The 12,957-nt window shown below is 36.7% G+C and overlaps 1 protein-coding gene across 1 annotated transcript in view; it reads right to left on the bottom strand.

Annotated features, from left to right (window-relative positions):
- LRMDA (leucine rich melanocyte differentiation associated) overlaps positions 1–12,957 on the bottom strand; it is a 641,174-nt gene that overhangs the window by 270,504 nt on the left and 357,713 nt on the right. The window contains exon 3 of the mRNA XM_051619408.1: positions 7,547–7,673. Within this exon, the coding sequence (XP_051475368.1) occupies positions 7,547–7,673 (127 nt within the window). The remainder of the gene's footprint in view (positions 1–7,546; positions 7,674–12,957) is intronic.

Raw genomic sequence — 12,957 nt, 5'->3', positions numbered from 1 at the left:
ATTATTAACATTTCTGATCTTTATAACTTTAACTATCTTTTCTCATCCCTCTTAGCAACAAAATGCAAGGCACAGATTCTTTTTACCAAGAAGCTCCATCCAGCTGCAATCACAGTTATTCTTTACAAAGCATATAAGAAAAAATAAATAATATCCTGTTCAAATTCTCATGATTGTTTCTTGGAGATGAGTCATAAGTCATAGTGCACTTCTAGTGTACTGTTTAGTTAATCAGCATGTTATATACTTATTTTAATCACAGTACTGGAACTATACAATGCCACCAGAAGTATAAAGTCCTTCTAAAGCAATGTTAGCAAAATACAGAGGGAGAAATCAAAAGCAAGTCTGAAATTTTATCACCAGCTTCCTATTTATGTTTTATTGTTACAGCCTAAGGAGTGACATATTGGTGGAATCAGAGTCAAAGAGCTGCAAAATCATGTTATCCCATTTCTAAGACCAATTTCAGTTCCATTTCATCCAAAAAGCAAGTCACAAACCCATGGACGATGTTAGTGAAAATATTTTTATTTATTTATTAGAAGGTCTATGACAACATCCCAGAACTGATCTTTCTGAAGTCAGTGTCACTGGTCACCAGGTGAATATATAGCAGCTATGCAAATGCTTGCACTATAGTCTGTTATTTGAAAACTTAATTGTCACTGAAGTGCCCTAGTGTAGTGATCTATCTCCTAATTCAACAGTGTCATCATTACCAATCTATTTAATGTCTCCCTAACAGACGTTGACTAAAATTAAAATTTGCAACAGTAAAAATTTTGAACTCCTCAGCTCTTTAGCTGACAAGCTAAAACACTAATTCTCAGCAATTATACAATAGTACCCTCCAAAAACACAACCTGGCCTCCATAAAAAAATAAAAATGTCATACTAGAAATACTTTAAAAAGTGATCCTCATCAAAAAAATATACTGACTTCTTGCACTATTTCTAGTTTTAAATTAGAGAACCATTTAAAAGAACTGGGTATCTTTAATACTCTGATTAACTGTTTTAAATCTCTTCATTATGTTACATGTGTGTATACCACACAGACATATTTAGCGTAGACTGTTCAGAGTATACACACACATAAATATACACAACCATGTCACCATATTTCCTGTTCAGAAAAACAAATGCTATCAGAAACACTGAGGCAATTACAATATATTTACTTGGAAAATACAGTATCATGGTGGGTCCATTTAAGCTGCAGAGCAATTTTTTTTTTTTCCAAGTTTTCTGCATCCAAAAATATTCTACAAATAAGTGTGTTCTTACTTACCTATTTCACTCATTGTCTGGTACTTAAATAATAGTTTTTGAGGTTCTCCAGAAGGCAAAAAGAACAAGGAAAAGCCTAAAGCAAATTATGCATCTCTCTTCTCTAGCTAAGCATGTCATACTTCTGAGAGGTTGTGTGAATTCACACAAAGTACTGGATTATGTCTCATGTGTTCCACTATTCCAAACCTCTGCGTTCTCAAGTCTCTTTAACTGTTTCCATTTACTAGTTTCCCCAGCATATTTCCAAGGCACAGATGCTAAATTAATCCTTTATAGACAGTAATGTGAAGATCCACCTTTTTTTTAGTACCGAGGACTGCTGTTGGTCACCCCCAAACTCCATGCTGTTTTCTCCCTTACTGGTATTCTTGGTATAAGCATATTCATGGTTGTTCTTCAGGGACAACTGCTGGTCAAACCTAAGCAGAAACACAACCTTTGCTAACAGTTTCTAAATTAAATTATTCTACATAACTCTACACAAATGCTATGCTAACATAAAACTGTTCAAGCAAACTAACCTATATATATTTCCTATCTCATTGCTCAATTATTTTTTGCATGTAGTTTGAAATAGGCAAGGTAATCTGGAATATCTTCCTGTAACCTTTCTCTCTGCCAGCACTTCTTTTCACTAGTAGTCATCTATTCAAATACATTGACTTGATAAGAAAAGTAACCACTCTTGTTCTCTCCCTCAGTGCTTTTGAAGTTGCTCCATCATTTCCCTTCAAAAACTTTGTACCTAGACTTTTAAAACTTTTAGCCATCCCACTTCCCCAAAAGACTAGCAGGAGAGGTTTTTGTGCTCCTGACCTTCTGTGATAACAGCTTTTGGAAGTTCTTGGAAGCAAAGAGAAAAAGTAAAGAGCGATCAACTTTGCAATAAAAGTATTTCTGAAATATATACATAGAGAATATCATAAATATCACACGGAATTCTAGACCGCCATGTGGGAAGACCCAAAACTGTCATTCACAAGTCTTCTGCCAACTAACCATCTGTCATGCAGGTGCTGCAATCAACTTAACCTTAAAACAGCTGGATAGCACTTCTAATAGAGTCATAAGAGAACAAGGTACCTACATTTATTCCCCTTTGAAACATTTTATTAAATTAAATTTATCACAAACACAATGTAGTAATTACAAGCTATTCCACAGGCAAAAAGCCTTGAAACAGAAGTTACCAACTCTCCTCTGAATTCAGTGTGAAAAGATCTTTGCCACCTGAATGCTTTTCCATCAGAATGTGCTAGGTCTTTAAGGTTGGACGACCACAGAAATAGCTTGCAATACACCAGTATACATCTTCCCCTACTCTACGTACAATAGGATGTCATGCACAGTCATTTGTATGCCGTGTTCTGGCCTGAACTCTATCTGGTGCGGAGATCGGGCCTTAAGATAAGGCTTTTTTCACTAACTTTAAAGCCATTTTGCTCAAGAAAGAAAAGATGCAGCACAGGTTGCAATTAACTAAGTTCACACATCTCATGGAGAGCTTCCTACACACTCAGGAAAAAAAGTCGTGTTCTGCTCACTGGAGCAGCAGTTTTCTCTGTGTAGCTGGAGTTGCCACTGCTTTTAAGGGTATTTCAGAAAATCTACAGTTCCAAGGCTGAAGACTTGTAGACCAGGTTTCAATGTTGTTGGGCATAATAATGCGAGAAAAAGGAGAACATTTCTATTCCTGGAATAAAATTACATTTCTGGCTCTCTAGAGAGGTCCAGCCTGAAATCGTATGTCCTCTCTTCCAAAGTTTGCTTTTTTTTGTTTGTTTGTTTTTGTTGTTGTTTTTTGTTTGTTTTTGTGTGTGTTTTTTTTTTAAACAATATTCTCTCCTCACATTGCTCAAGGTTCTGCAACACAAAGACAACCAAGAATAAAGCAGGTCACCATTTTTTTAAAAGGTCTTACATCTGGAGTTGAACTGGTCCAAGCACTGCTGTAGAACAGGATAAGGAATTGACTGGACCAAAGACTAACTCCCTCTTCTATAGATGCTTGGCCTTAGGTATTTATATAATTTTCACTCCAGGTATACTTTATTCTGGGAGAAGGATCTTTGGCTCATCAAGTACAGCAGTTCTCTAACAAGCCACACTTGGATTTAGACTAATCTACAACCGTGGCATGGAGAGCTCAGAAGTACATGCAGGAAGGCTGCTGTATCATTTCAGCTTAGATCTTTGTTTAGCAGAGATAGATACTTGTGCATAATAGGAGACAATTTATGTCTTTAATATATTCACTCCATTTAAAGAACAGGTCCTCAGCACTTAACATAATGGGATTCTGGGTCAGACTGTGACTCCTAGGTCTTTAAGTACTTCAGGACCATGTAGGAAGAAGAACAAAGGCAAAATAAACTACAATCTACATTTTGGGGATTAAACAAATCTGTAACTGTTAGACATTATGATGAGACCTCTGTGAAGACACATTATACCAGAAGAACTTATTGGCACATTATTCAGTTGAGGTACTCAATCCATGCTGTTTTCAAACACTCAAGGACATAAAATCCTTATATGTAAACCACACCGATAACTCCTCTTGCCATATGTAATGCATATACCATTACAGGCATTCTGCTTATCTCTAAGTTTCCCATTCTATGGTGTGAAAAATTTTGATTTTCTTTAAACCATTCAAACCCTAGATCTTGATTCAATATCTGCATTCTACATTGAACATCTTATTTCTAAATCAATGTTGGTATCCGTTCTTCAGAAGTATACAGAACATATGTTAAATGGATGACCAGTTCACTGGGCTAAGAAACAGGGCTTTTACTTCAGAGTTACAGATTTGGTTAATTACCAGACTTGTCTATTTTGAAGTGAGGCAGTAAATACCATCTCAGCGTTAGCACAGAAGTACATATTTGACAAACTAGCACTGCTGCCCTTTTGAGTAGTTTTAAAAAATATTTTAAAAGATTGAAATGTAAAGGAAATCTATATGTCTATAGTATATAGTTCACTGTAGCTCCAGCCATGATCAACACAGTGAAAAGCCATGAAGCCTCACACTGCTCTAACACAAAGAGGAATAAGTCTATTTAGAAATTTCCAGACTGATTATTAGAATTGAGTGAACACACTTATAACGGGAAATGAGGCTTCCCATTATAAGAATGTGATTGCAGTCATGAGTCCTCCTCCAACACCAACTTCCTACCCACCACCCATCCTTCTTAATCTGTATTGCTTTCTGCGTTCATTGTGTCTGATAGAGAAACTAAGATGGTATATTCTCCCAAAGTAAATAAGACTTTTGTAAAAACAAACATACTATACACATTAACAAGTATGTTAGAGATATCTAATCCAATACTGCACTATGTTGATAACTGTCCTTTTTGTATTTCAGCTATATAGACTGCATTTTAAAATATTTTAACAGATTACACGTTACAGAAAAGTTGAGGTATAACACTAGGAAACTATTTGTGAAATAGTAGTATTTAAATTTGCTTTTCCACTTCTAGTAAAAAAACTGGTAGTGGCATAACTGTAACCAAAATACACAATCACTGTTTGGAGAAAAAAAATACTAGATGATTCTTCTAAGTATTTACGCAATTTAGACATCAGCTTTCCCATTTCTACAGTGTATCTAGGCGTTATGTTAGGAGGGGCCAAATGTTGTTTACACATACAATTTCACATAAGCAGCAAACCATGTAAAAGGAGTAGAAAGGTCTTATCAGAACTATGGGAACAGGACTTGGACCAAAATAAAGCCAAAATAAAAGGAGAGAAATAACAAAGAGTACAGCAATATTAAGAGATACTCAGGAAAGCTCTCACATAAGTTTTAAAGTTTATATGTTATTCCAGTTTTAACAGGGGGCAGTTTGATGTTTTGTTTTGTTTGTTGTGTTTTTTTTCATATTTCTCTCTCTCTCATTTAAGACACTGGAACAGGTGGCCCAGAGGAGGTGTGGATGCCCCCTCCCTGGAGGTGTTCAAGGCCTGGTTGGATGGAGCTTTGAACAACCTGGCCTAGTTGGAAGTGTCCCTGCCCATGCAGGGGGTTGGAACTAGATGATCTTTAATGTTCTTTCCAACCCAAACCATTCTATGATTCTATGTATACATAGTAATACTCCACCAATTGAAGTTTTGCTTCAGATCAGTATTCTTTGCTCATTTTTGTCCCTTCTGCAGTGCTACTGTCATACACTAAACAATCTTTCCTGTAATGTATTTCATTACTTCATTAAAAGTATATTTTTATTTGAACATTTTAAAATAATTATATTGATAAACCATTCATTAAAAGAAGTGAATCAAGTTCAAGAGAGACCTTTTTCAAAGATGGTGTTCATACTGAAGACAGGAATCTGGAAGGTCTTTAAGCTTTCAGAAAATTCCTTTATGTTCCCTACAAGAGATAACTACTCCTTTAAAGCTTAAAATGTTAATGATGGACTGTGGTTATTTTTTCTCCTCTAGGCAGTTTGTGTACACTAGATGTTTTATGGGCATTCCTGCAAGTGCTCTATTAAATTATAGGCATCACATGACAAAATGTATACATTGTTTCTAGAACCTGAGTAACTCAATATTCTTAAAGCTCTAGCTTCATGGTTTTAAGATTGAATTTAAAAAATCCCCAGATAGATGAAATCCTTCTTCTCATGTTATCATTGACTTTGAGAGCAGTATTTTAGTTATGTCTCCAAGACAAGCAGAAACTCTTTAAAGAATACTACTGAGAAGATAAGGTCTTTTCCTCTGACTTTGTTCACTGAGTTCTTATTCAGTACACCTGCCCTCGTTTTGGTAAGTGCAAAACTCTTCCTTGACCTCTCCTCAAAGGACAAATACACTCACATGCTCTTGGGTCTTACAGGCCAAATTTACATTTCACGCTTGTAGAAAAAGGCATGTCACACCAGACATACTACCACCCATAGTATTGGCAACATTTTTCTTGTACTATCTTCATCAACGCATGATTTTACGGTGGCAGCAAACAATAAAACCAGTTACTCAAATCCAATCCACAGAATCCAAGCATTAACCAGAAATAACTAGTACAGTAATGATTGTTACTGCTCAAGAGACACTTTTGGCAAATTTCTAGGGCCCTAAAAATAAAAGTTATTCTGGCAATTTTTAGTTATTTATAGAGTAAAAACTAAGTGCAAAAATCATAGAATCTGCAGTTATTTTAATTCTCCTCTCTAGAAGGATTTTGCCTTAGTAGGACGTAAATTCATCCCTGTTTACATTGTCTGCAATAAAAGCCTGTAGTTGATCAGCCTTGTCCTCATGCTACAATTATAAGGAAAGAGCGTTCATGGTCTGTGCTCTAAGACTCTGCAGGCCTCAGTTGGCCTTTTGGCCATAATTTGATTGCACTTCACTTTTGCAAAACCATATATTATGCCTCTTCAAAACTCCAAAAGGGTCAAAGTATGAAAAAATTATTTCATAATAAAGTCCATGCCCAGCCCTTGCAGATCATACATTTTTACAGGCCGCTGTCTATAAGCCCTACATACTAGGGGCTCTGATGTAGCACAACACTTCAGCAAATGCTGAAATATTTATTCTGAATAAACTTAAGCATGCATTAACTTCAGGCATATGGAGAAGTGATTGACTGGTTATGAATGGACTTAACTATCCATCTAAATACATTAATGTATTAAGACCTTGATTTGGACAGCACTTTATTTGAATTTATACAGCGTTTGAACACTGACAATACAGTGACTTGCTTTTCAGCTGCAGTTGTACAGCAGCTACAAAATTGTGCACATTACCAATTTCATAAAAACAGAGAAAGGTATTACATTTCTTGGTTTTGTTTTTGGTTGGTTGGTTTTTAATTTTATTTCACTGTAATGTTTTAAGAGCTATTTAAAGTATAAACTTAATAGCATTTCACTGCACTCCCTATTCCACTAGAGGTCAGCCTGCAACAGAACCCCAAGCAAACACAGGAACTACTGCACACTGGTAGCTCTGACATTATTTTCTTTCTCTATTTTATCTATTAGAAAGCTTTCTTCAGAGCCGTAACTTAGATCTCTCACTAAAATGGAGCAACAGGAAGATATAATGGTGCATTTCATTTATGAATGACCTATAATAAATTACTATGAAGTATTCCAGGTGCCAAACAAGAGAATGCTTTCTCTGCACATGAACTGTATTTCATATACTTTAATTTGGCTGACACATAAAACTCATTTGACATTTTGCAGGTATTTCTTTGAAAGGATATTTGGTTCTTGTTGAGCGTTAAGGTATGGAGGTGGGGTAACCTAGGTAACAGAAGGTCATTTCCGAGTCGATTGTTGTCCAAGATCAGCTCTTCCAAGTAACTGAATGTTTTCAGTCCTTCTAGTGACCTGCAAACGACAAAGGCAACAGGAAAAATGATACTCTACTAAATCAGGGAGGCCATTATGAGCTGAAATAAATATTTTAACCTTCCCTTTCAGGAGTGGGAATAGTTTGGGTTTGGGCCTGTCAGAAGAGTGAATGACAAGCACTAGTGGCAAGGGGAGTGCTGGCACTGCAACACATCCTTCACATGCTGGCAGGATGAAGGATGGGGGTCACTTAGTGAGTAGCCAGGATCCAAAACAAAAGGCTTCAGATATGGGGCCTGCAGGATGAATTTGTCAATGTCTTGTGCCTTCAGGCACCCAGCCTTGCCTGACCCTAACCTCCATTCCCAAGATAAATAACTCTGTCACAGTTCACCTTCATTCCCTGGACACAAATTTAAGTTGTCATCCATCATTTTTGCCAAGAAATATCATACCCTGCTAACAATAACAAATACAACTTCAAATATCATTTTTTAGCAGTTACTTTACATGCAATAATAGGAAACGGAGAAAGGATTTTTATTTTTACTTTTTATTAACCACCTAATTTGCTTCTTGAGTCCCTACAAACAAAATAAAATGTACTCTACAAAATAAAATGCACTCTACAAAATAAAATGCAAAATTACTACAGACAGAAAAGGTATTTTCTTTCTTTTTGGAACTTACTGTCCCACCGTTAAGCTGCAGTTCAGACTGCACAGAGCAGCTTTAAAAAGGAGCATTCCACAACATGGAAGTGCAGATGATGGCTTGTAAATAAACAAGATTCTGGAGGTACTCATTCTCCTAATAGTAAAGTAGGGAGGGGAGGAAGAAAAAAACAACAAACACCACAAAGCCAAAAACTAAAAAGAACACTTCGGTACCTTGTTAAGGCATCTATTCCAAACTTGATTCTTAATGCTTGCACATTCCAGCAGGGGAAAAAAATCCTAAACCATATTAATCAACTAAGACACACAGTATATGGAGCATACGCACAGACATGCATTCACAGCTCATTCACCTACCAGACACCTAAAGATATGCTGAGATTGCATGACTTGACAGCTGATCTACTATGCCTACCAGTGGGAAGATCATCACTGTATCTCCTGGCTGTTTTATAAAATGTGATGTATAAGGGAGATGCAGCCTTTACTATTTATTCAGTTTCCAATGACACTTATACTGAGGGAATTTCCTCATCCTCCCCCCAGTTTTTGGCAAGGATCAAAATGGAGACAAGGACCTTGTCTGCAGTACTATTTCAGAAAAAATATAAATATTATCAGAAAGTATACAGGTTTCAAATTAGACAATTTAACATTCATCTGTTAAACAAAAAATATAAACCGCTTTTGTAGATACAACTTACCACTTATAAAACACAGTTAGAGGTTTCAAAGAATCAGAGGCAATCAAGCCTTTACACCGAGTAATATACACTGAACTATGAATATTCAAGTAACATTTGCACAACATTCAAACAGTGTATTTCAGTCCAAGGACTCCAAAGTGCTCACAATCTGTCAGCTTCGCAGTCTGAAAGGGAGGTACTACTATTACTAATGCCATTTTGATTCTGGACAGCCAGAACTTAAAGTTTGCCACATCTACACCCTATGGCATATCTGTATCATTACAATGTACCGAGACAACAATTTCTCAAGTTAAAAGAACAAAAGCCTCTATTGCAAACATTATACTAAAACAACCACCACAATAACAGTCACTCTTTTCGCACTTTCCTCTAACAAACTGTTTTGGAAAAACTCGATGCAGCCTACATAAAAAGTGAACTGTTAAGAGCTGTGCTAGCACGCTATACTGAGCTAGCTTTTTTCAGCAAAGGGTCGCAAAAGACTTTGATTTTGCCAGTCAAGATCAGAAGAGAGATCAGCAAACATTTCAGACTGTTTTCCCCCAGGTACCTTTACAAGGCAAAATAACCCAGAGGAAGTAGCACTGAGTTTTATCAAGCTGTTATGAGTTTTCATTTCAATTTGACAAAACTAGTTTAACAAATTCCCCTTAAATACTCTTTATTATATAAAGAGTGGATTATTTCCAAACCTCACATTTCAGTGTAAGACTTTGACTTCCCACAGGAGTTCAGAGAAGGCCACCTCCTTGTCAACACCACTGAGCCTTATGGGATGTTAATAGGTCCTTTGTGAAAAAACAGTGCTTGGGCTCTGGTCAGTGTCAGCATCAACATACACATTGTTCCTGAGTTATGTTATGCAAATATAATACTCATATCATGAGAATCAGCAAATGGTTGGCAACTGGCAAGAAGAAGAAAGCCACATCCAAAACTGCTGCAGGGGAGGCATAAAACAAAATGACAAGCCATGAAGTGGGACAAAAGGCCTTGAAATACTAGAGGGAGTTGCCTAATGCAACAGCTCTTCTTTCACAAGCCTAGGCTGAACACAAGGTTACTAGCTTCACAGATAGGCAGAGAAAATCATGTGCAAACCTTCTTACACCTGTCTGGTTTTGATAATTTTTGCCATATAATGTTATTAGCTTCTCAGTTAAAAAAGAGCCATGTTACACAGGGGGTTGCTTATTAATTGTAGTTTTCATGTCATCAGAGCAGTGTGCACGTGGTGATTTTATCACGTAAATGCAGAGTACAGGGAGATGGGAGGGGTTGCCAAAGTACAGAGAGAGGGTGTAGCCATTAACATAAATTTACATCCAAGGCAGTTGGTAAAGAAACAAAACAGGGAAAAATGTGTTTGCTATCATTCAGTCATACTAGCTACTAAATTCAAGGAAGCAATCTCTACCATTATTTCCCAGCAGTTGTACTCCACAATTTAAAAGTTTTAAGTACAATCCACACAATAGGTTTCACGATACAAACTTCAACAAGTCCCATAACTTCTATGTGCCTCAATTTCCCATCTACAGATGGAGGATTAGAAAGAATTGCAATCCTGACTTAGTTTACCAAAAGCACTTTTGAGAAGCTGATGTACTCCCAGTATTTCCATTACAAAAGAGGAGTGCATATACACACACAGCACAGCAAGGAGCACACAAACACTCAAAGAAACTAGTATAAAAAGTGGGAAATTCCCCAAGAAAGAGAACTAGATGAACATTAAATCTGCACAGTTTTCTCATAGTTTAGAGCAGAAGAATGTCTCCCTTTATTGGTCTATTAGGACAATCGCACAACCTTACCATCAAAATACAACTAGCACTGAGGGGGCAGTGGCAAGCAGTTTCTTTCCCTCAGTTCAAAAGGCTAATAAAACATCACTAAGGTGTATTACTGGTTGCTTTTACCTGTTCTAATGACAGGAAAGCTGCCCATTATTCTCAAATACAGGTACCATCTCAGCTACCTCACTGCAGGACTCACACTCTGCTCCCAGAGGAGAGCAAGTGCTGCCAAGAGATTTCCATTGCAATTTCCAAAGTCACATCAAACTGACAAAACATCACAACGTATTCAGTGCTGCCTCATTCAAACAGAAAAAACTTTAAGTTTCCACTGTAATTAACCCTATCCTCGTTAAGATAATTATGATCAAGCTCCCTGTCACAGCTAATATCACAACATCATTGCCTATGGCTCACGCTTTGCCCTCATTAGCTTACAAAAACACTGTGCTAAACAGGAAATTGACTCCCTCTGCAAGATGACTTAAGATGTTCTGTAAGCAGACAGTAAATAATCCCTTACAATACAAAGGTCTCAGAAATGTCATTTCATCCAAGTTCTTTGGCTAATCAGTATGATTTCTTCCAGCTTTCTTTTCCCTAATTCATTCATGGTTTGTAACAGTTTTAATCATAAAGGAATGTCATGGCAGAGATTTTTTTTCCCCATGTGTATGCATGGCAATTGTCAACTACACTACTTCAAATGGTTCCTCTGGCCTGATGGGGATTGGTTACTATGAAACTAAAATCAGCTCTTCATTTTGGTAATATTTGACAATGAAAACATGAGTTTTTATAGATGAAAAAAAGCAGAAGCCTCTCAAGTAACACAAAAACCTTGGTACTCTGCAGTTGTCCTTGTCCTGAAGAACAAGCTGTTCTCAAGTATATGCTGAAAAAGAAGTGTTCCTTCACATTTTACCCCACCCCTTCATTAATAAGACAGCTGCCTCATATCTAATGATTTTTTCCTCCTGTTTAACAGGAAAAGAGAGAGCAGTTAACAATATGTAAATGAGAGAGTTTGGCTTTTGCCTTGAAATTGATATGCACTCTGTTGACAAGAGATAGCCATTACCAGAAGTTAAAGACTGAGCTGTTAAAAAACAAGAGCTTTTTAAAATACATTTTTTTCTTGACTTTTATGGTTTAACAGGTTACAAGAGAGCAGAATAAACACAAGAACTCTGGTACTAGATAATTTCAGTATTTAAAGAATAGAAATATAATTTCTATTTCTCCAGCACCTGCCAGCCAAGCAGCACAAAGCATTTTTTTTAAAACATTAATGAATTACTCTTAAAAAATCTGCTGAGCTTAAAATTCCATTTTGTAGAAAAGCAGAGAGGTTAAGTGACTAACAAAAGGTGACCTCCAGCAATTTTCTAAGATAGGCCTCTGTCAGAATTATACTCTCAAACCTGCCTTGGGGGGTTCTGCTGTAAATGCACCTCTCACCAATGGGAACATAAAAATAAAAAGCCCATTTAAAGGAAACAGAGTGGTGAGAATTCAGTTCAAATTCCGTAAAAAAATTAAAAATTACTCTTATCATCCTAATCACAAAACACTGTGAATCAAAGGTTTATTTATTTCCTGTACACAGAGATAGTAATGAGAGATAAACCAGAAGTATCAAAAAATAACCTCTACACTATTAAAGCATAATGGCCTTTCTTCAGTCCTTCTCAGTGTTTATAGGCATTTTTCTGCATGATAATGCATCAAAAAGAAAACAGAAGAGAGTATGTAATATATACAGTTCTGACACAACTTCTGGACCAAAGCAGAAAAAAAAGCACCCCAGTGGAAGTAAAGTGTCCAACATTTCTAGTGTGGGCCAGGCCCCAAGTTAGACCATACAAGTTCTAAAACAGGAATAACAACATTCTGTTTAATGGAGAACAAGTTTACTAATGAAATGCTTTGTTTTGTCTAGCATCAGAGAGAATTTAAGAATTTTGCAGCCTATCTTGATGTAGCATTTTGCATCACTTTCAGTCAATCTATTATAGATATGGAATCAGCTCTTTGAATAAAACTTAAGGCAAGCTGTGAATATGGTCAGCAAAAGAACCAGGGTCTCTGAGCAACCTGGTCTAGTGGAAGGTGTCCCTGTCCATGGCAGGGA

The sequence above is a fragment of the Apus apus genome, chromosome 4, assembly GCF_020740795.1.
Source record: "Apus apus isolate bApuApu2 chromosome 4, bApuApu2.pri.cur, whole genome shotgun sequence".
NCBI classification, from domain to species: domain Eukaryota; kingdom Metazoa; phylum Chordata; class Aves; order Apodiformes; family Apodidae; genus Apus; species Apus apus.
Note: the sequence above shows the minus strand (reverse complement) of the source record. Positions and strands in the feature narration are given on the sequence as shown.